Here is a 24,697-nt window from a genome sequence, read left to right on the forward strand (position 1 = left end):
CTCAGCTCAATAAGGTTCAGGGCTAGTTGCATAGTATAGCAGATTAAGCAGAACCCAGGTTTTCTTGGGTTCACTATTATACTATTATATCTCTACCCTATTGGCTAGGAGTGTATATTTATTGGGTTCACTATTATATCACCCTGGAATATATATATGTAATGTATTTATATCACCCGGGCATATGTATTTCTCTACCCTATTGGGTCCAATAGGGGTGTGTATAGGAGATACAGATATTTATAGATGGATATCAGGGTCCACAGCGATCCACCTTGGGATATAAGGTAGCGACAGCGGAAACGGGCACCAAACAGTTAAGCTTTTCAGGCTCCCAGGATGCAATAGGCCAGCACGCTATGATCCCGCTTCCCAGCTAAGGCAATTCAGTTTTTTGTTTGGTGTGGCAGAAGCCGAACCACTACAACGGTTGGGCTGCATAATATATGTTCCAACAAGTATGGTAAAATATTGAAGTGAGGAATCTCTTGCTGTGCCCATAGTAAGCTCTTAGCGCTTAGCGACGCCACTGCTCTGAGCACTGATTGGCTTTTCTCGTAGGCGGGCCGCCATTTTGAGAAACCAGCGGAACCTCCGAGAAACAGGTGTTGCACCAGTTCTTCTTAATTTAGCGGTACAAATAATGCTATTTGTAATTTGGGGGACTGTGTGTGGCATCAGAAGAATAGCCATTGCGGCTCAGTACGCTAGTAGCAGGGACATTTATATAATAAAAAATAAATAAATTAAGAGGAGCTCTCATAGCCTAGTGGCTAAGACTCCTAACCCGCAGCACAGCGTTACCAGTTCAGGTCTCTGCTGCTCCAGACATAAGTTTATTTGAAACATATCTGTCACTGCACGTTATAGTGCAGAAATTACATAGGGCTACTCTTCTTTAAAACACCTTTTCTCTTTTCGTTCGTATCACCTGGTACAGTCAGAGAAATCCCTGTTAAGTGTGGATTGTGCGGTGAAGCCATCTGTTCAGCCCTCAGCGCAGCTACAGCACGCTACTTTTTGAACACAGATTATGCAGGTAATGTCACTATTAACCAGAGACCCTGTACGTCATTTCTCCTCTCCAGGTTTCTAAAAGAACCTTGCTAACCTTCCATGTTACACTGCAGATGAGAGGCCTCTCTTTAAGGAGGCGATACATGTCCAGGATACTGATTATGTTTCGTGGAGTCTGAACCAGTATCTCAGGATATTAAGGCGTATTGAACAGCAGTTCGTCTGGTGCTGCAGGTAAAGGAGTCGGACTCTTCAGGTCCCCCGGGGTTTGACGCCAAGGAGGAAATGACAGCGACTTGTTCAGTTTCGGATGAGCTGGATATGCTCCGGAAGGCGGCCAGGAGACATCCGAATTCACAATTTCAGGTATCGAACAATGTTTGTTTGCCTAGCCTATCCTTTTCCCACAGATAGCAGGAAACGATATCAGACCTCTCCAGGGTATACCCCTCAATGTCTCACCGGTCCAACAGGCTGCCGTTTTCCTGGGGCAACCTTGCTGAAGGATCCATCTGAGAGACATATGCCGCAGCAGAGGTTCGACCTTGTCCGGAGCAGGTAGGTTGTGGAACAATTGTACTCTAGGTTACATCAACTGATGCTTTGGGACAGATCAGAGTCACGATTCTGCTTTATATTCTTTTGAGGTCTTCACGTCTGTATACTCGGAACCTGCATTTTCGCTTCGGCTGTCTTAACCCGATGACCTCTGGGGCTGCGACAGTGGCAGGCGAACACGGAATCCTAATGGGCAGATGGTTCACGGGAAGGAACTTCCTGCATGATTTCTCGAACCATTGGGGTAAGTCTACTTTTCTTCCTTTTACGGCTGCCCCAGCTCCAAGACGGACATTTACAGGTCCTTCCTTTAGATCTCTCCGTGCCCTTTCAGGGTTTCGACTCCATGTCAGGGGCGGTATCTCCGTCACCAAGGGATCTCATGGTAACAGGCTGAAGCAAAGGTTCAGCATCCTCGGTCCAGTCTGATTTTAGGTCCTCCAACACACCCACAGGTCAGACCTTCCTACCACCTGGGAGGTCCCAGGGTAGGCGCAGGTCTGTGGTCTTTCTGGGAGGACTGGGAAGGCTTAGGCGGTTACAGACTCGATTTTGGAGTCCAACCGTCTCAGGGGTCCCTCGGCAAGGGTCGGCCGGTTTACGATGACAAGAGAGTCATACTGCAGGCGGCGCTCCATATGCTTCTAACCGCATAGGGTGTGGATCCCTGTTGTCACATATCATTTGAATCAGAACGGTTCTCAGACCTTTGTTTTCTTTTCACGTGCCGAAGCCAGATGGCTCGACCAGGCCTATTCTAGCCTTAGAATCCTTTCAGTCTGTGATTGCTAGTTTTGAACAAGAAAGTGTGTTTTACGCGTCCCTTGTCTTCAGGGATGCCGGTTTACTTAACTCCGTTGGGTTTCCTCATCGGGCTTTTCTCATATTCGCATTACAGGATACTCATTTTCACGGTCAGTCCTTTCCATTCGATCTCTCTTCCGCTCCCACGGGTTCAGGAAGATCACAGAATAACTCTTTTTTAAGGGCAGGGAGTGATGTTGGTTCCCTAATTGGACAATCTACTGCTAGTATCCCACTATGCAGATTAGGTGGCTTCTGAATATCCGAAAGATCCAGGAGTTTTGGGTTCGACACGGATCCAATTTATGCTCCTAGTAGACGTTTCTCAACCCGGTCCGTCAGAGGATTTTTTTTTCCTTCCTTGGCACCAGGTACTCTCTCTCTTCAGTCAAGTTGCGACGCAATGAGTGGTCGCCTACATTCCCCTCTGAGCGGAGGACAACAATCTTTTTTCCAGGTCAAGCCGCCAGGTCAGACTCCCGGTTGAGAATACATTCCCCGGAGTTTTGTCAACTTGTCCGCTGTTGGCGGAGATTTCGGATCGACCTCAGGGCGTTCTAACTGACTCTTTAACCCTTTACTACTCTCGGACGTGAGCTCTGGCGGCAGTAGCCGAGGATGTCCTTAGCGCTCCTTGGAGTTTCTGGTTAGTCTATCCTGCCTCCTTGTCTATTTCTACCTCACTTTCGGTAACACAGGAGGGGAGAATGCGCGCTAGTCCTCTCGGTGGCTCCGGTTGGGCCACGCATGACTTAAAGATCCAGCCTGCACCTGTTGTCAGTAGAGAAGCCTTGGCTCCTACCTCGACTGGACTGTCTACTTCAACAGGGTCCTTTTCTTTGTTCAATCTTACACTGAGTTCGTTTAACCGCGTGACTGTTCACGAGACCTCAGAAGGGAGGAGTTCCCTCGTTCGGTTATGCCTACTGGGCCCCGATTTCAGAAGTCTGTTACCTCTTCTCGCTTTTCCCACTTTTGGAAAACTTTATAGGGCATAGTGAGGATAAATAAGAATTTACTTACCGATAATTCTATTTCTCATAGTCCGTAGTGGATGCTGGGGACTCCGTAAGGACCATGGGGAATAGCGGCTCCGCAGGAGACTGGGCACATCTAAAGAAAGCTTTAGGACTATCTGGTGTGTACTGGCTCCTCCCCCTATGACCCTCCTCCAAGCCTCAGTTAGGATACTGTGCCCGGACGAGCGTACACAATAAGGAAGGATTTTGAATCCCGGGTAAGACTCATACCAGCCACACCAAAAAACCTGTGATCTGAACCCAGTTAACAGCATGATAACAGAGGAGCCTCTGAAAGATGGCTCACAACAATAATAACCCGATTTTTGTAACAATAACTATGTACAAGTATTGCAGACAATCCGCACTTGGGATGGGCGCCCAGCATCCACTACGGACTATGAGAAATAGAATTATCGGTAAGTAAATTCTTATTTTCTCTAACGTCCTAAGTGGATGCTGGGGACTCCGTAAGGACCATGGGGATTATACCAAAGCTCCCAAACGGGCGGGAGAGTGCGGATGACTCTGCAGCACCAAATGAGAGAACTCCAGGTCCTCCTCAGCCAGGATATCAATTTTGTAGAATTTTACAAAAGTATTTGCTCCTGACCAAGTAGCTGCTCGGCAAAGTTGTAAAGCCGAGACCCCTCGGGCAGCCGCCCAAGATGAGCCCACCTTCCTTGTGGAGTGGGCATTACAGATTTTTGGCTGTGGCAGGCCTGCCACAGAATGTGCAAGCTGAATTGTACTACAAATCCAACGAGCAATAGTCTGCTTAGAAGCAGGAGCACCCAGCTTGTTGGGTGCATACAGGATAAACAGCGAGTCAGATTTCCTGACTCCAGCCCTCCTGGAAACATATATTTTCAGGGCCCTGACAACGTCTAGCAACCTGGAGTCCTCCAAGTCCCTAGTAGCCGCAGGCACCACAAATAGGTTGGTTCAGGTGAAACGCTGAAACCACCTTAGGGAGAAACGGAGGACGAGTCCTCAATTCCGCCCTGTCCGAATGGAACATCAGATAAGGGCTTTTTCAGGATAAAGCCGCCAATTCTGACACGCGCCTGGCCCAGGCCAGGGCCAACAGCATGACCACTTTCCATGTGAGATATTTTAACTCCACAGATTTAAGTGGTTCAAACCAATGTGACTTTTGGAACCCAAAACTACATTGAGATCCCAAAGTGCCACTGGAGGCACAAAAGGAGGCTGTATATGCAGTACCCCTTTTACAAACGTCTGAACTTCAGGGACTGAAGCTAGTTCTTTTTGGAAGAAAATTGACAGGGCCGAAATTTGAACCTTAATGGACCCCAATTTCAGGCCCATAGACACTCCTGTTTGCAGGAAATGTAGGAATCGACCCAGTTGAATTTCCACCGTCGGGCCTTACTGGCCTCGCACCACGCAACATATTTTCGCCAATTGCGGTGATAATGTTTTTGCGGTTACATCCTTCCTAGCTTTGATCAGGATAGGGATGACTTCATCCGGAATGCCTTTTTTCCTTCAGGATCCGGCGTTCAACCGCCATGCCGTCAAACGCAGCCGCGGTAAGTCTTGGGACAGACAGGGTCCTTGCTGGAGCAGGTCCCTTCTTAGCATCCGTGAGCATCTCTTGAAGTTCCGGTTACCAAATCCTTCTTGGCCAATCCGGAGCCACGAATATAGTGCTTACTCCTCTCCATCTTATCAATCTCAGTACCTTGGGTATGAGAGGCAGAGGAGGGAACACATACCCTGACTGGTTCACCCACGGTGTTACCAGAGCGTCTACAGCTATTGCCTGAGGGTCCCTGGACCTGGCGCAATACCTGTCGAGTTTTTCCCAACGGTTTATAATCATGTGGAAGACTTCTGGGTGAAGTCCCCACTCTCCCGGGTGGAGGTCGTGCTGAGGAAGTCTGCTTCCCAGTTGTCCACTCCCGGAATGAATACTGCCGACAGTGCTATCACATGATTTTCCGCCCAGCGAAGAATCCTTGCAGCTTCTGCCATTGCCCTCCTGCTTCTTGTGCCACCCTGTCTGTTTACGTGGGTGACTGCCGTGATGTTGTCCGACTGGATCAACACCGGCTGACCTTGAAGCAGAGGTCTTGCTAAGCTTAGAGCATTGTAAATGTCCCTTAGCTTCAGGATATTTATGTGAAGTGATGTCTCCAGGCTTGACCATAAGTCCTGGATATTCCTTCCCTGTGTGACTGCTCCCCAGCCTCGCAGGCTGGCATCCGTGGTTACCAGGACCCAGTCCTGAATGCCGAATCTGCGGCCCTCTAGAAGATGAGCACTCTGCAACCACCACAGGAGGGACACCCTTTGTCCTTGGTGACAGGGTTATCCGCTGATGCATCTGAAGATGCGACCCGGACCATTTGTCCAGCAGGTCCCACTGGAAAGTTCTTGCGTGGAATCTGCCGAATGGGATTGCTTCGTAGGAAGCCACCCTTTTACCCAGAACCCTTGTGCATTGATGCACTGAGACTTGGCTCGGTTTTAGGAGGTTCCTGACTAGCTCGGATAACTCCCTGGCTTTCTCCTCCGGGAGAAACACCTTTTTCTGGACTGTGTCCAGGATCATCCCTAGGAACAGAAGACAAGTCGTCGGAACCAGCTGCGATTTTGGAATATTGAGAATCCAACCGTGCTGCAGCAACACTACCTGAGATAGTGCTACACCGACCTCCAACTGTTCCCTGGATCTTACCCTTATCAGGGAATTGTCCAAGTAAGGGATAACAAAAATTCCCTTCCTTTGAAGGAATATCCTCATTTCGGCCATTACCTTGGTAAAGACCCGGGGTGCCGTGGACCATCCATACGGCAGCGTCTGAACTGATCGTGACAGTTCTGTTCCATAAACCTGAGGTACCCTTGGTGTGAAGGGTAAATTTTGACATGAAGGTAAGCATCCTTGATGTCCCGAGACATCATGTAGTCCCCTTCTTCCAGGTTCGCAATCACTGCTCTGAGTGACTCAATCTTGAATTTGAACCTCTGTATGTAAGTGTTCAAAGATTTCAGATTTAGAATCGGTCTCACCGAGCCGTCCGGCTTCGGTACCACAACAGTGTGGAATAATACCCCGTTCCCTGTTGCAGGAGGGGTATCTTGATTATCACCTGCTGGGAATACAGCTTGTGAATGGCTTCCAAAACTGTCTCCCTGTCAGAAGGAGACATCGGTAAAGCCGACTTTAGGAAAACGGCGAGGGGGAGACGTCTCGAATTCTAATTTGTACCCCTGAGATATCACCTGAAGGATCCAGGGGTCTACTTGCGAGTGAGCCCACTGCGCGCTGAAATTCATTGAGACGGGCCCCCCACCGTGCCTGATTCTGCTTGTAAAGCCCCAGCGTATACTGAGGGCTTGGCAGAGGCGGGAGAGGGTTTCTGTTCCTGGGAACTGGCTGATTTCTGCAGCCTTTTTCCTCTCCCTCTGTCACGGGGCAGAAATGAGGAACCTTTTGCCCGCTTATCCACGAAAAGACTGCGCCTGATAATACAGCGTCTTCTCATGTTGAGAGGCGACCTGGGGTACAAACGTGGATTTCCCAGCTGTTGCCGTGGCCACCAGGTCTAAAAGACCGACCCCAAATAACTCCTCCCCTTAATAAGGCAATACTTCCAAATGCCGTTTGGAATACGCATCACCTGACCACTGACGTGTCCATAACCCTCTACTGGTAGAAATGGACAACGCACTTAGACTTGATGCCAGTCGGCAAATATTCCGCTGTGCATCACGCATATATAGAAATGCATCTTTCAAATGCTCTATAGGCAAAAATATACTGTCCCTATCTAGGGTATCAATATTTTCAGTCAGGGAATCCGACCACGCCAACCCAGCACTGCACATCTAGGCTGAGGCGATTGCTGGTCGCAGTATAACACCAGTATGTGTGTAAATACATTTTAGGATACCCTCCTGCTTTCTATCAGCAGGATCCTTAAGGGCGGCCATCTCAGGAGAGGATAGAGCCCTTACAAGCGTGTGAGCGCTTTATCCACCCTAGGGGGTGTTTCCCAACGCACCCTAACCTCTGGCGGGAAAGGATATAATGCCAATAACATTTTAGAAATTATCAGTTGTTATCGGGGGAAACCCACGCATCATCACACACCTCATTTAATTTCTCAGATTCAGGAAAACTACAGGTAGTTTTTCCTCACCGAACATAATACCCCTTTTTGGTGGTACTCGTATTATCAGAAATGTGTAAAACATTTTTCATTGCCTCAATCATGTAACGTGTGGCCCTACTGGAAGTCACATTTGTCTCTTCACCGTCGACACTGGAGTCAGTATCCGTGTCGGCGTCTATATCTGCCATCTGAGGTAACGGGCGCTTTAGAGCCCCTGACGGCCTATGAGACGTCTGGACAGGCACAAGCTGAGTAGCCGGCTGTCTCATGTCAACCACTGTCTTTTATACAGAGCTGACACTGTCACGTAATTTCTTCCAACAGTTCATCCACTCAGGTGTCGACCCCCTAGGGGGTGACATCACTATTACAGGCAATCTGCTCCGTCTCCACATCATTTTTCTCCTCATACATGTCGACACAAAAGTACCGACATACAGCACACACACAGGGAATGCTCTGATAGAGGACAGGACCCCACTAGCCCTTTGGGGAGACAGAGGGAGAGTTTGCCAGCACACACCAGAGCGCTATATATATACACAGGGATAACCTTATATAAGTGTTTTTCCCCTTATAGCTGCTGTATAGTTAATACTGCGCCTAATTTGTGCCCCCCTCTCTTTTTTAACCCTTTCTGTAGTGTAGTGACTGCAGGGGAGAGCCAGGGAGCTTCCCTCCAACGGAGCTGTGAGGGAAAATGGCGCCAGTGTGCTGAGGAGATAAGGCCGCCGATAAGGGGGCGGAGCCTATCTCCCGTTTTTTTATGTATTTTGGCAGGGGTTAAATGCATCCATATAGCCCAGGAGCTATATGTGATGCATTTTTTGCCATCCAAGGTGTTTATTATTGCGTCTCAGGGCGCCCCCCCCAGCGCCCTGCACCCTCAGTGACCGGAGTGTGAAGTGTGCTGAGAGCAATGGCGCACAGCTGCAGTGCTGTGCGCTACCTTGTTGAAGACCGGATGTCTTCTGCCGCCGATTTTCCGGACCTCTTCTGCCTTCTGGCTCTGTAAGGGGGCCGGCGGCGCGGCTCTGGGACCCATCCAAGCTGGGCCTGTGATCGTCCCTCTGGAGCTAATGTCCAGTAGCCTAAGAAGCCCAATCCACTCTGCACGCAGGTGAGTTCGCTTCTTCTCCCCTTAGTCCCTCGATGCAGTGAGCCTGTTGCCAGCAGGTCTCACTGAAAATAAAAAACCTAAACTAAATCTTTCACTAAGAAGCTCAGAGAGCCCCTAGTGTGCACCCTTCTCGTTCGGGCACAGAGATCTAACTGGGGCTTGGAGGAGGGTCATAGGGGGAGGAGCCAGTGCACACCAGATAGTCCTAAAGCTTTCTTTAGATGTGCCCAGTCTCCTGCGGAGCCGCTATTCCCCATGGTCCTTACGGAGTCCCCAGCATCCACTTAGGACGTTAGAGAAATAGGGGTTTTTCCCCTTCTTTCAGTTACCATTCAGCCGTCATCTTGAATTTCTCTGGGAGATTTTTGCTCGGCTGCGCTTCAAAATATATTGACCTGAATTTTGAGTCTCTGTCCTTTCGGTTTTCTTCCAAAAGAGAGGAGCCTGGCGGCTGTAAGTTCGTGCTCTCTTTCAGGGAGTACTCTATTGGCAACTCCCCCGGCTGAGTTTCAGACTCAGCGGTCGTTTCTTCCAGAAGGGGATGTCCGTTTTTCATATAAATCTGACAGTAGTGTTTTCGGCCCTTTTTGAATGTTGTCAGGGCTCACCGACTTTCTCGACAGAGAAATTAGGCTATTCGACGAAGTGTTTTCTTCTTTGTTCTGTACGATGCTCACGTACTAAATAGCCGGGGTTCCAGCATACGCTGGGCTGTTGGATACATCTGACCATCAGACAGTCCTCTTGGCGGTTGCTCGGGAGCCTCCGCTTCCTTTTTCATCGCACTCTACGAGTGTTGTGGGACCTTTGTGGGCGGCTGCCCATGGGGTCTCCATGAATACTTTGTCGAGCGGCTACTTGGTCGGACCGACATTCGTTTTGTCAAATTCTACAAGTTTTACACTTTTGCGGCCTCTGCATCACAGTTTGGCCGAGCGGTTTTACAGGACTCTCAGCGCTCTCCCACCCGTTTTGGGAGCTCTGGGACGTCCCCATTGTAACTACGCTCCAGTGGCCCCTAGTGGATGAAGGAGAAATCAGGATTTTGGTACTTACCGATAAATCCCTTTCTCCGATTCCACAGGGGTCACTGGACGACCGCCCAGCGCTGTTCCTCCTTGGTTTTTGCTTAACGGTTTGCAGATCACTATATGACTGCTTGTTGAGTTCAGGCTAGCCTGTTTTTTTGTTAAATTCTGTTCCAGGTTTGGTTTGTGTTCTCCTGGTTTACAGGGCGTCATTAACCTCCTCTACCTTAGGGTTTGTTTATTACAGCTCTCCTCGGGCATAGTTTTACGTAGACTGGCTTGGAGGGGAGATAGTAGGGGAGGAGCTAGCCTCAGTGTTGAAATTTTAAAGTGCCAGCTCCCAACTACTGCCTACTATTTCCCCATTGTAACTACGCTCCAGTGGCCTCTGTGGAATCGGAGAAAGGGATTTATCGTTAAGTACCAAAATCCTGATAGCGATAACACGCAGTGTGTACGTACTCCTCCTAGCGATAACACGCAGTGTGTATGTACTCCTCCTAGCGATACCACGCAGTGTGTATATACTCCTCCTAGCGATACCACGCAGTGTGTATGTACTCCCCCTAGCGATAACACGCAGTGTGTATGTACTCCTCCTAGCGATAACACGCAGTGTGTATGTACTCCTCCTAGCGATAACACGCAGTGTGTATGTACTCCTCCTAGCGATACCACGCAGTGTGTATGTACCCCTCCTAGCAATAACATGCAGTGTGTATGTACTCCTCCTAGCGATACCACGCAGTGTGTATGTACCCCTCCTAGAAATAACACGCAGTGTGTATGAACTCCTCCTAGCGATAACACGCAGTGTGTATGTACCCCTCCTAGAAATAACACGCAGTGTGTATGTACTCCGCCTAGCGATACCACGCAGTGTGTATGTACCCCTCCTAGAAATAACACGCAGTGTGTATGTACTCCTCCTAGCGATAACACGCAGTGTGTATGTACTCCTCCTAGCGATACCACGCAGTGTGTATGTACCCCTCCTAGAAATAACACGCAGTGTGTATGTACTCCTCCTAGCGATACCACGCAGTGTGTATGTACCCCTCCTAGAAATAACACGCAGTGTGTATGTACTCCTCCTAGCGATAACACGCAGTGTGTATGTACTCCTCCTAGCGATAACACGCAGTGTGTATGTACTCCTCCTAGCGATAACACGCAGTGTGTATGTACTCCTCCTAGCGATAACACGCAGTGTGTATGTACTCCTCCTAGCGATAACACGCAGTGTGTATGTACTCCTCCTAGCGATAACACGCAGTGTGTATGTACCCCTCCTAGCGATAACACGCAGTGTGTATGTACTCCTCCTAGCGATAACACGCAGTGTGTATGTACTCCTACTAGCGATAACACGCAGTGTGTATGTACCCCTCCTAGAAATAACACGCAGTGTGTATGTACTCCTCCTAGTGATAACACGCAGTGTGTATGTACTCCTTCTAGCGATAACACGCAGTGTGTATGTACTCCTCCTAGCGATAACACGCAGTGTGTATGTACTCCTCCTAGCGATACCACGCAGTGTGTATGTACTCCTCCTAGCGATAACACGCAGTGTGTATGTACCCCTCCTAGCGATAACACGCAGTGTGTATGTACTCCTCCTAGCGATAACACGCAGTGTGTATGTACTCCTACTAGCGATAACACGCAGTGTGTATGTACCCCACCTAGAAATAACACGCAGTGTGTATGTACTCCTCCTAGCGATAACACGCAGTGTGTATGTACTCCTTCTAGCGATAACACGCAGTGTGTATGTACTCCTCCTAGCGATAACACGCAGTGTGTATGTACTCCTCCTAGCGATACCACGCAGTGTGTATGTACCCCTCCTAGCGATAACACGCAGTGTGTATGTACTCCTCCTAGCGATAACACGCAGTGTGTATGTACTCCTCCTAGCGATACCACACAGTGTGTATGTACCCCTCCTAGCGATAACACGCAGTGTGTATGTACTCCTCCTAGCGATAACACGCAGTGTGTATGTACTCCTTCTAGCGATACCATGCAGTATGTACCCCTCCTAGAAATAAAACGCAGTGTGTATGTACTCCCCTAGCGATACCACGCAGTGTGTATGTACCCCTCCTAGAAATAACAGTGTGTATGTACTCCTCCTAGCGATAACACGCAGTGTGTATGTACTCCTCCTAGCGATAACACACAGTGTGTATGTACTCCTCCTAGCGATAACACGCAGTGTGTATGTACCCCTCCTAGCAATAACACGCAGTGTGTATGTACTCCTCCTAGCGATAACACGCAGTGTGTATGTACTCCTCCTAGCGATAACACGCAGTGTGTATGTACTCCTCCTAGCGATACCACGCAGTGTGTATGTACCCCTCCTAGAAAAAACACGCAGTGTGTATGTACTCCTCCTAGTGATACCACGCAGTGTGTATGTACCCCACCTAGAAATAACACGCAGTGTGTATGTACTCCTCCTAGCGATAACACGCAGTGTGTATGTACTCCTCCTAGCGATAACACGCAGTGTGTATGTACTCCTTCTAGCGATAACACGCAGTGTGTATGTACTCCTCCTAGCGATACCACGCAGTGTGTATGTACCCCTCCTAGAAATAAAACGCAGTGTGTATGTACTCCCCTAGCGATACCACGCAGTGTGTATGTACCCCTCCTAGAAATAACAGTGTGTATGTACTCCTCCTAGCGATAACACGCAGTGTGTATGTACTCCTCCTAGCGATAACACGCAGTGTGTATGTACTCCTCCTAGCGATAACATGCAGTGTGTATGTACTCCTCCTAGCGATAACACGCAGTGTGTATGTACTCCTCCTAGCGATAACACGCAGTGTTATGTACTCCTCCTAGCGATAACACGCAGTGTGTATGTACTCCTCCTAGCGATAACACGCAGTGTGTATGTACTCCTCCTAGCGATAACACGCAGTGTGTATGTACTCCTCCTAGCGATACCACGCAGTGTGTATGTACCCCTCCTAGCGATAACACGCAGTGTGTATGTACTCCTCCTAGCGATAACACGCAGTGTGTATGTACTCCTCCGAGCGATAACACGCAGTGTGTATGTACTCCTCCTAGCTAAACACGCAGTGTGTATGTACTCCTCCTAGCGATAACACGCAGTGTGTATGTACTCCTAGCGATAACACGCAGTGTGTATGTACTCCTCCTAGCGATAACACGCAGTGTGTATGTACTCCACCTAGCGATAACACGCAGTGTGTATGTACTCCTCCTAGCGATAACACGCAGTGTGTATGTACTCCTCCTAGCGATAACACGCAGTGTGTATGTACTCCTCCTAGCGATAACACGCAGTGTGTATGTACTCCTCCTAGCGATAACACGCAGTGTGTATGTACTCCTCCTAGCGATAACACGCAGTGTGTATGTACTCCTAGCGATAACACGCAGTGTGTATGTACTCCTCCTAGCGATAACACGCAGTGTGTATGTACTCCTCCTAGCGATAACACGCAGTGTGTATGTACTCCTCCTAGCGATAACACGCAGTGTGTATGTACTCCTCCTAGCGATAACACGCAGTGTGTATGTACTCCTCCTGCGATAACACGCAGTGTGTAAGTACTCCTCCTAGCGATAACACGCAGTGTGTATGTACCCCTCCTAGCGATAACACGCAGTGTGTATGTACTCCTCCTAGAAATAACACGCAGTGTGTATGTACTCCTCCTAACGATAACACGCAGTGTGTATGTACTCCTCCTAGAAATAACACGCAGTGTGTATGTACTCCTCCTAGCGATAACACGCAGTGTGTATGTACTCCTCCTAGCGATAACACGCAGTGTGTATGTACTCCTCCTAGCGATAACACGCAGTGTGTATGTACTCCTCCTAGAAATAACACGCAGTGTGTATGTACTCCTCCTAACGATAACACGCAGTGTGTATGTACTCCTCCTATCGATAACACGCAGTGTGTATGTACTCCTCCTAGCGATAACACGCAGTGTGTATGTACTCCTCCTAGCGATAACACGCAGTGTGTATGTACTCCTCCTAGCGGTAACACGCAGTGTGTATGTACTCCTCCTAGCGGTAACACGCAGTGTGTATGTACTCCTCCTAGCGATAACACGCAGTGTGTATGTACTCCTCCTAGCGATAACACGCAGTGTGTATGTACTCCTCCTAGCGATAACACGCAGTGTGTATGTACTCCTCCTAGCGATAACACGCAGTGTGTATGTACTCCTCCTAGCGATAACACGCAGTGTGTATGTACTCCTCCTAGCGATAACACGCAGTGTGTATGTACTCCTCCTAGTGATAATACGCAGTGTGTATGTACTCCTCCTAGCGATAACACGCAGTGTGTATGTACTCCTCCTAGTGATAATACGCAGTGTGTATGTACTCCTCCTAGCGATAACACGCAGTGTGTATGTACTCCTCCTAGCGATAACACGCAGTGTGTATGTACTCCTAGCAATAACACGCAGTGTGTATGTACTCCTAGCAATAACACGCAGTGTGTATGTACTCCTCCTAGCGATAACACGCAGTGTGTATGTACTCATCCTAGCGATAACACGCAGTGTGTAGGTACTCCTGCTAGCGATAACACGCAGTGTGTATGTACTCCTCCTAGCGATAACACGCAGTGTGTATGTACTCCTCCTAGCAATAACACGCAGTGTGTATGTACTCCTGCTAGCGATAACACGCAGTGTGTATGTATTTTTCCTAGCGATAACACGCAGTGTGTATGTACTCCTCCTAGCGATAACACGCAGTGTGTATGTACTCCTCCTAGCGATAACACACAGTGTGTATATACTCCTAGTGATAATACGCAGTGTGTATGTACTCCTCCTAGCGATAACACGCAGTGTGTATGTACTCCTCCTAACGATAACACGCAGTGTGTATGTACTCCTAGTGATAACACGCAGTGTGTATGTACTCCTCCTAGCGATAACACGCAGTGTGTATGTACTCTTGCTAGCGATAACATGCAGTGTGTATGTACTCCTGCTAGCGATAACATGCAGTGTGTATGTATTCCTCCTAGCGATAACACGCAGTGTGTATGTACTCCTGCTAGCGATAACACGCAGTGTGTATGTACTCCTCCTAGCGATAACATGCAGTGTGTATGTACTCCTAGTGATAACACGCAGTGTGTATGTACTCCTCCTAGCGATAACACGCAGTGTGTATGTACTCCTGCTAGCGATAACACGCAGTGTGTATGTATTCCTCCTAGCGATAACACGCAGTGTGTATGTACTCCTCCTAGCGATAACACGCAGTGTGTATGTACTCCTCCTAGCGATAACACGCAGTGTGTATATACTCCTAGTGATAATACGCAGTGTGAATGTACTCCTCCTAGCGATAACACGCAGTGTGTATGTACTCCTCCTAGCGATAACACGCAGTGTGTATGTACTCCTAGTGATAATACGCAGTGTGAATGTACTCCTCCTAGCGATAACACGCAGTGTGTATGTACTCCTGCTAGCGATAACATGCAGTGTGTATGTATTCCTCCTAGCGATAACACGCAGTGTGTATGTACTCCTGCTAGCGATAACACGCAGTGTGTATGTACTCCTCCTAGCGATAACACGCAGTGTGTATGTACTCCTAGTGATAACACGCAGTGTGTATGTACTCCTCCTAGCGATAACACGCAGTGTGTATGTACTCCTCCTAGCGATAACACGCAGTGTGTATGTACTCCTCCTAGCGATAACACGCAGTGTGTATGTACTCCTAGTGATAATACGCAGTGTGTATGTACTCCTAGTGATAACACGCAGTGTGTATGTACTCCTCCTAGTGATGAGTGTGTGTATGCATACCTCTTAGTAATATGAGGCAGTGTGTATGTACTCTGCACAGTGAGATGAGGCAGTGTGTCCAAAATTCGCACAGCGAAATGAGGCAGTGTGTAAGTACTTCGCATAGTGATATGAGGCAGTGTGTATGTACTCTGCACAGTGATATGAGGCAGTGTACATAATTCGCATAGTTATATGAGGCAGTGTGTATGTTCCCTCTCTAAAAATATGAGATAGTATATTCTCACCCTAGTGAGATGGCAGTGCATGTACTTTCCCTTGTGATGTAATGCAGTGTGTATGCATGCCACCTAGTGATGTCACACAGCTTTTACTGGAATATTTCAAGGAATGAAAGAGCTTTTAATTTCATATATTTTATTAAAGAGACCTGCAATGTAAGCTGGTTGTAAAAGTAGTTATATGAATACATTTCTACAATTACTTTGTCTGTATTTTTTAGGAATTTTATTGTAAAACTACACAGTGATATTTTAACATCTGAGGAAACAATTGTATATTATAATCATGATAAAAAATTATTATAGCTTGATTTAATGTAACGTAAATTGGTACAGCATTAAGGATTCTGTATGTATTTTAAAAGTGGATATTCCATGTAAAACACAATATTTTGCTCTAAAAGGCCCAATGGCTAAGCATTGACTGTAAGGACTGCCATGTGAATGGCATCACCCTGAACTCTAGTCTCCTAAAGATAAATGTGTTACATGCACATTTTCGCATTCTGCTAGTTGTTCTCATTGTGTCAGCAAGTCTGTGTATACCATTACCAATGGAAGACTGTTTCATTAGTTTCTGTTGCTGAGAGTGCTGTCAGATGGTCTTACCTTGATAAGACGGTTCATGGCAGTGGACTGTGCTGCCCTCACCAGACCTTCCAACTCAGCTCCACTAAAATTCTTGGTCTCTTGGGCCAATTCGGATACGTCGACATCCTGAGAAAGCAACTTATGTTCTCTCATCCGAACTGTGTGGATATTGAGGATCTGTATGCGGCCTTTCTCATCAGGCAGGCCTGGAAAAGCACAGGTAATGGAAGAGGTAAATAAGACATTTCAGAGGGAAAGGCAAAAAAACATATTCAAGCCAAACTCACCTATCTCCATTTTCACCTCCAGCCTTCCAGGTCTCAGGAGAGCTTCATCTATCAAGTCTGGCCTATTGGTCATCCCTAAAAAGATGTATGGAGAAGGGAGGGAGAGTAAGCTACATCCATGTGGGGAACCAGATGTCACCCTCTTCGAGACCAATTCTCACCTATGACTAGGATGTTATTGAGCTGCTCTACACCATCTATCTTGGAAAGCAGCTGGTTTACCACAGTATCATGGACGCCCGTGCTGCCCGCCATGCTACCTCTCTGCTTGCAAATGGCGTCTATTTCATCAAAGATTATAATGTGTAGTCCGCTGTTGGCACCCAGCTGGAAGCACAAGGAGCGACAATGTTGTGTAACACTGTGTTATATAAACCAATTGCACTGAAGTGTTTATACTTTCATTTTTTGATCACTTAACCTCTGTGAATAAAACACGTGGGCATATTTTACTTGTCTGGTGTAAAACTACAAATAAATCTATTAAGTCCAACACAATCACTCACCTAGTAGCCATGTTACTTTATTGTGTATACTTATCTTTTACAAATTACTAGGAGGCCTAGAAAATGGACACTTTATAAAAAATAAAATAAATGTAAATTTCCAGGTAAAATAAACATTGCACAAATGCTAACTACTTACCCTCCTCTGTTCATCTTCTGCGTCTGCAAATAGCTTTCGGATGTTGGCCTCAGACTCCCCAACATACTTGTTAAGAATTTCTGGCCCATTAACCACCTTGGGCTCACGGGCGTTCAGCATCTTACCAATCTGCCGAGCCATGAGGGTTTTACCACAACCGGGAGGGCCAAAGAGTAGGATACCTTTCACGTGCTTGCACCCTGCAGGTTTAAATATGAAGTCAGACGGTGGTATAGTGAACATGACACCTACATGGGGCTTAGCCCACAAAATGGCTGACTATGCTAATAGACATGAACATGCTGCCTATCAGTTTACTTGAAAACAGTAACACTGTGGAGGCGTTACAGCATAAACATTCATTAAAAGACAACTATATCAATAACAGGAAACTCAGTTTTGAAAAGATTACATCAGTGTCTGGAAAATAGGTTGCTGTGCAATATGTGATGCATTTCCCTACAGATGTGTCCACTGACATTTAACCTCCTTGCAGGTTAAAGAGCCCTTCTAGTCACACCAATCTGTGGCGTGACTTGGAAGCGCCAAGCATCTTTTCGTGTGACTTTTTCCATTAAATGCATCTTATTCGCAAGAGATGCAAATAGGCCGCACTAGTAGCTTTGGCTGATTAAAATGGTATTTGTGTGTGTGACTGCAGCTGTATCTGCATACAAAATGCTAGGTTACACTGTTTTCCTAGAAAGCACTGTAACTTAGCATTTCATATGCAGATACAGCCGCAATCTCACACAATATAAGTCTACTTGTGCGTCTTATTTGCATAGCGATGTGAATAAGACGTATTTTCTGCAAAAACAGACGCCCAACGCTAATGGAGTTGCAAAGGACCCGTCAGCTCACTCACGCCAGGCATCTCCGGCTGCGTGGCTTATTGAGGCAAGTGGCGTATTAGGACACATCTGTACTGCCATCCTAAGTGACCACCAACACCAATGGGAGCAAGCTGGGGAGAACACAGAAATGTAAACTGCCATACTATGTAATACCCCTTTCAGACCGCATATGGCGGGTGCTTCCTGCCTCAGGCCCCTTTCACACTGGCATCCCAGCCCGGCATATTGCCAAGATGGTGACGTCAGTGGTGACGCATGCGGAGGCGGCGCTTGGAGATCAGATGATCTCCAAGCGCCGCCCATCCATACAGTGTGAATGGGAAATGGGTTGCAGCAACCCGACAACCCGTTCACACCGCACAGTGACCAGGGATGAAACAGTGATCAACCCTGTTCGCTACAAGGGTGAAATACCGGGTCGCTCGACCCAGGATATTTCCCCTGGCCCCTTTCAGACCGCACAGCAATCCGGGTTATGCGCAATAACACGGGTTACAAGCTGGCGGTCTGAAAGGGGTATAATGCAGTACCACAGTTAATCATCCTTTTGGGACTGTGCTTAATTTATTACTTTCCATATAATCTGTGGGTGTGGTATGGAAGGTCGACAGTAACTAGGTCGACCACTATTGGTCGACAGTAACTGGGTCGACAGGGTCTTTAGGTCGACATGTTCTAGGTTGACAGGTCAAAAGGTCGACATGAGTTTTTTATGTTATTTTGGTGTCGTTTTCTTCGTAGTGTGACCGGGAACCCCAATTAGTGCACCGCTTCACTCGCCATGCTTCAAGGCAAGGTGCCTTCACTCCGCTGCCGCTTCGCTCGGCACAGATTACCGTTCCAATCGTAGTCCACGTGGATTGTTAAGTATGAAAAGGTTCAAAAAAAGAAAAAAAAATTGTGAAAAACTCATGTCGACCTTTTGGCCTGTCGACCTAGAACATGTCGACCTAGAACATGTCGACCTAAAGACCCTGTCGACCTAGACACCCTGTTGACCTAGTTACTGTCGACCAATAGTGGTCGACCTAGACATTGTCGACCGGACTTAGAGACCGGATCCTATAATCTGTATTCCCATCCTTTATGGAAGTGAGAAAGTTAATGTTGTCTCTTAGAGTACAGCAAACATCCCAGAACTGGTTTGTATCACCTGCGTGCCGTACGTTTGTGCACATTTCTCTGTGTATTTTCTACTGGGGGTAGGGACCGATATCTGGTGCATATATTCCACAACTATGCTAATAGGAAAATACAAGACCATAATAAGGATAATAAGTGACTTGAGTTGCAATTTGCCCTCTACGCATAAGGTGACATAGCGCTAACATACGGCATATAAAGTTTAAGGACTAGACTACTGATTAACGCTGATCTCCACAGCACTGGCATTTTCCAGTTGCTGGCAAGCAGTGTATTACTTGCCAGTGTTGACAGCCGTGTTTGGGTAGAAGAGGTTGCCTGTCATCCCGGCCTAATCCTGCTACAAGATGACCTTTTTCAGGGACACAGGTGTGAATGTGCAAGAAACGTGTAGTCAGAAGCAATGAAGTCTACAAGAAGGGGCTGGAATGCTCCTTGAGGTGACAGGAAAACGGGGAGTTGGATTAAGCAGCATTCATAACCTGCACTGTTAGGGAACTGACATTTACACGCTTATAAACTTCTCTGTGCTCTTCATTAGATACAGAAGCAGGTGCAGTGGACTTGGCCCTAAACATTCCCGAGCACAGCATACTGTATCTCTGCATGCTGTGCGGCCACCTAGCTGCCAGTAGGACTAGAATGAAAATAAGTGATTGATGATCAACTACTCAAAATGTGCCACATATATAGTTACTGAAAGCAGAATTCACAGTATTTTCAATCTAGACCATGGAACATTTATGGCATCAGCTAAATTCCAACATATGAGGGAAACAGACAGAAGAAGCATTGTGTCAGATAACATTTATAACCCTAGTAATAAATAAAGTACACTTACATTGTGGTGCTGAGAGACACAGTTCTTGGCACCAAATGTAAGTAAGTGTACTTCACCTACAGTACGTACTAGTATGATTAAAACTGAGACAATCCCTCTCCTGTTTAATACAGCTGATTGGCAGCCCAAGCTGCATTGCACCTACAACTTCTGATGACAGCTCCTTTATGAGGATCTGGATTTTCCTACACTATCCATTTTTATACAATTCTAATTCAATTTATACATTTATTTATAGATTTTATTCCATGTACAGTCGACCACCATCCTCACTAATACCGCTTTCAGATCGCTAATGCCAGGTTGCACCTGGGAATTGGAAACGGGTCCTTCCCGGGTGCGACCCGGCTTTGGTCCTGAGAACTGGCTTCCCGACCCGGCATATTGACTGCTCTGGTTGTTTTCGGGGGCGGTGACCGCGGCACCATTGGGTGCAGAGGCAGCGCTAGGAGATGAGATCGTCTCTGCACCCCCTCTCCCTATGCTGTGAACGGGTTCTTGGTCGCATCGACCTGAGGAAACCCGTTCCCACTGAATATGTGGCCCGGGAATAACACTTCTTTATTCCCAGGTTGAATTACCGGGTCAGGAGACCCGGGATTTCAGGACTGACCCTTTCACACCGCACAGCAACCCACGTCAACCTGGCAATATGCTGTGTTAAAAGGGGTATAATACACTTAAGGGGGAATTAAATTAGACTCGGTAATTTACCAGTGTGACACAGAGTGGTAGCCTTGGATTTTAACGCCCGGGGCAATTCAATTAGAGCCCTTTCTTTGCCAGGAAAATTACCCTGTTATCAGGCATTAACACAGAATGTTCACATGGGTTGGGCATCCGATAACATGCTATTTATCTGGGATTTCTGTTCGGGTCTGCTCAGACCCAAAAATGATTTCCCGGTTAACTGCAGCCTGAGGGCTGCATTCAGGGCTAACTGAGTAGTCCCAGGGGGATGCAGTTAAATTGCCGGCAGTCGGGATCCCGGCGGTCAGGATACCAACGCTGGAATCCAGACTGTGACAATACCGCCAGCTGAAATCCTGGCTCACAGGGGCTATTCTCACTTGTGGGTGTCCACGACACCGATAGAGTGGGAATAGAACCTGTGGTAAGCGCAGCACAAGGGAGCTCTTTATGCTCACCCAGTCGCTGGCATACCGGCGGCCGGGATGCCGCTGTCTGTATACAGACAGCCGGCAATCCGACCATCGGTAATACATACTGATCCTGTCCCAGGGACACCAATAAGCCCGCTTAGCCAAGTTCATAGTTCCAACTGCATTGTATGAAATCCTATTCTCCGGTTCATATTATCACTCCTCTATATTCATACATAGGAGGGAACTGAATGAAGTGTGGTTTTACTGGCTAGTCCAAGCACACTGCGGTTTGCCTGCAATTCTGACCTCTTATCATAACTATGTGGCAATAGAATAGTTGATAAAGATTAGAGGGACTATATAGGGGCAGATGTATGAAGCCTGGAGACGGCATAAGGAAGTGATAAACCAGTGATATGTGCAAGGTGATAAACGCACCAGCCAATCAGCTCCTAACTGTTCATTTACATATTGGAACTGATTGGCTGGTGCGTTTATCACCTTGCACATATCACTGGTTTATCACTTCCTTATGCCTTCTCCAGGTTAATAAATCTGCCCCCATATTATTTAGAAATTAAATAACAGGTTACCAATAATACTGCACTACAAATGCTGCTGTTATTAATTAAAATGACCCAAATTAATAAGGCCCCTTACTATTTATTACCTATTACATTCACTGCATAATTAAAATGTTCTTACTGCTTTATTAAAATTATATTGTCCGATAATATTATCAATTTTCACCATTAAATTGCCCCACAGATGTAATTCTCGATGTTTTGACGATAATTAATATTCATCAAGCATACGCTTAATTTTTGATCCTTTATTTTTATCACTTGATACATTTTAGCTTTATGGCACATTTAGGATCTCGATACCCTTATATTCTGGGAGTACTGCTTTTTATAGAACTCATTTTCACCGTCTGAGTGCTATAAAGTCATCTTTATGTGTTGCAAGTGCTGAGCGAGTCTGCGTGCTGATACTCTAGGGTGCTGTGATTCAAGACAGCTTGGGAACCACTGCTTTAATGTATGTTTCTTACCTAACTGAGACCACTCAGAGATTAATCAAAAATATCTTATGTCAAGCACTTTCCATACCACATGTCTGGTGCTACTTAAAAACTTCCCTACTCCTATTAACCACAACATAGTAGCTTCATTTATGGTGCATTGGTGAATCCAGGACTGAGCAATGCTGCTCAGCAATCTGCATTATTATATGCTACCATAAACAGCACAATGAGGTACACCAGAAGAGCATGAGAATTGCCTGGTTCTGCAGAGCCCTCTTATCAATAGCATCCACATGCAAAAAGAACATGTCTTTATATTACACTGCAGATCAAAATATTTACTTTAATGCAGCGGTTCCCAAAATGGGTGCCACAGGGCACTTACAGCGATGCCACGGGTGGGTGGTCCAGGACCAAATCAAATTATTTATGGTCAATGTGATTGGCAGCCACTAGCACTGGTTTTGCCTATCATAAAACATTTGGACAAACAGAAGAAAACCCTGTCCACCACCACATAACTGACCCTAAGGAAGACGGGTAAGCACAATTTAAATTTAGTAATCTTTGCGGAATTTCTCAATAAGAAACTTTTGGCTTAGGGGTGCCGTGAACAATATGCCGACACTCTAGGGCACTGTGATTCAAGAACGTTTGGGAACCACTGCTTTCAAGTATATTTTCTGTTTCTTCCCTAACTGAGAACTCTCAGGAATTAATCCAAAATATCTTCTGTAATACTGCAAGGGAACCAGCACATATGAAAAAAAGAGGCACGTTCCTACAAATGAATGAACTTTATTATAGCCTTCAATGTGAATGATAATCAACCTGTAACGGCCCACCAGGTATCACCATCTTGAAAGCTCACCCATCTGCTCCACAATCTCCGGCGGGAAGACCCTTGAAGCGAAGGCTCGTCTGAATATGTCAGAGAACTCCCTATCCAGACCACCAATCCCCATCTTTTCAAAGTTCCAGTCTGGGTTGATGATAGACTGGCGATCCTGCCTGGTCTTTGATTTGCCTATATTACAATGGAGGAAGAAAATGTAGAAATAATATACAGATAGATGTACAAAGAAGCAGAGGTTAAAGCACACTGGACATTAGGGGGCTTATTTACGAAGCGTTGTGCTGTAAAACCCAGTGATTCTGATCATGTTTATGCCTGATATTTAAAAGGGAAGTAATGCTTCATTAGCAAGGCACAGCTCCCTCCTATAGCAAACAAAAATGGTGTGTGAGAAAGCAGAACATGGTTCACAGTCATTGAAAGCATCTGTGTGCCATTAACCTAAGGATTGAAGCTATTCTGTACCTTTAACTTAATGATTAATTCTTTTTAAACATACATTAACCCATGCTTACAAAATAAAACAAAAAAATGTGTTTACCTATCCATATTAACCAACACAAAGAATATTGGTGTGCTTGTCATTCCTTAACAATTGCTGGCCATAGTAATAAATACATATTTTTGAAATACATCTTACAGGAAAATAGTTTACACTTTAGTTTACAGAGCATGAATTTTACTTTCCTAGAAAAAAAGAAAGAAAAAGGAGAATATCTGGTATTTCTCCCAGTAAAATCACTAGTGCAGTTTGCTTAAGCATATTTTTTTATCACTCCCTCCTGCCCTCTTCTGTCAATTGTTTGCAATGTCTGCTCAGCACTAACTGGAATTTCTCGAAAGTGATAGTGTATGAAGTATGCCCTCTTTTGGTCAACCACAGTAGCACAGTTGAAATATTTGTAATTTGACACTTGTATTAATTTAAATAAATAAAACGGCATATTTTGCAAAAGAAAACCTTCTATAATGATTAGTGACTAAAACATAATATACTGTTTTTAGAACACTAAAAACACACCCAATAACACATATCACACCACTAACACTTTGATATCTAATAAAAAGTACTGACTATAACTTCTTAACTGGTGGGAAATTTGCGATGTGTCGAATGAACAAAAAAAAACAGGTGACGCAGCCTTCCAGTACATGTCCTGTATTCAATCATGACAAGATGAGAAGTAGCTATTTAAAAGCTTCTCCTGTTCCTGTTAATTTATGATGAAGAGTGTGAGGAAGCGAGACATGCAGTGGCAGAGTCACTGACACCATGGCCCTCACGTGTTGCTCACCTGTGAGATTCAGAGAGGAGCTGCTTGCCTTCTCAAACACCACCTGACTGTTCCCCACCACCAGCCCTGCCTCAATCTGCAGGAAGAGAAGTACAGGGAGTAGGAGTCAGGGGATGATCAATGCCAGAGAATAACATAAGACATGAAAACGTGCTAATGGTAAATCGGTGATGATTTAAAGATCCAACATCATTATGAATATACAAACTGAAGGGCTTGATGTGGAATCCACTGTACAGTGTAACACATACATAAGCAGAGTCCTGATCTTCATTTCCTTAT

The 24,697-nt window shown here is 46.3% G+C and overlaps 1 protein-coding gene across 1 annotated transcript in view; it reads right to left on the minus strand.

The window, feature by feature from the left end:
• The window catches only part of NSF (N-ethylmaleimide sensitive factor, vesicle fusing ATPase), a 243,493-nt gene that overhangs the window by 59,094 nt on the left and 159,702 nt on the right, over nucleotides 1–24,697 (minus strand). The window contains exons 7-12 of the mRNA XM_063959459.1: nucleotides 24,416–24,491; nucleotides 23,136–23,291; nucleotides 17,291–17,490; nucleotides 16,807–16,972; nucleotides 16,646–16,720; nucleotides 16,377–16,564 (exon numbers count right to left, since the gene is read on the minus strand). Of these exons, the coding sequence (XP_063815529.1) occupies nucleotides 16,377–16,564; nucleotides 16,646–16,720; nucleotides 16,807–16,972; nucleotides 17,291–17,490; nucleotides 23,136–23,291; nucleotides 24,416–24,491 (861 nt within the window). The remainder of the gene's footprint in view (nucleotides 1–16,376; nucleotides 16,565–16,645; nucleotides 16,721–16,806; nucleotides 16,973–17,290; nucleotides 17,491–23,135; nucleotides 23,292–24,415; nucleotides 24,492–24,697) is intronic.

The sequence above is a fragment of the Pseudophryne corroboree genome, chromosome 3, assembly GCF_028390025.1.
Source record: "Pseudophryne corroboree isolate aPseCor3 chromosome 3, aPseCor3.hap2, whole genome shotgun sequence".
Classification (NCBI taxonomy): Eukaryota; Metazoa; Chordata; class Amphibia; order Anura; family Myobatrachidae; genus Pseudophryne; species Pseudophryne corroboree.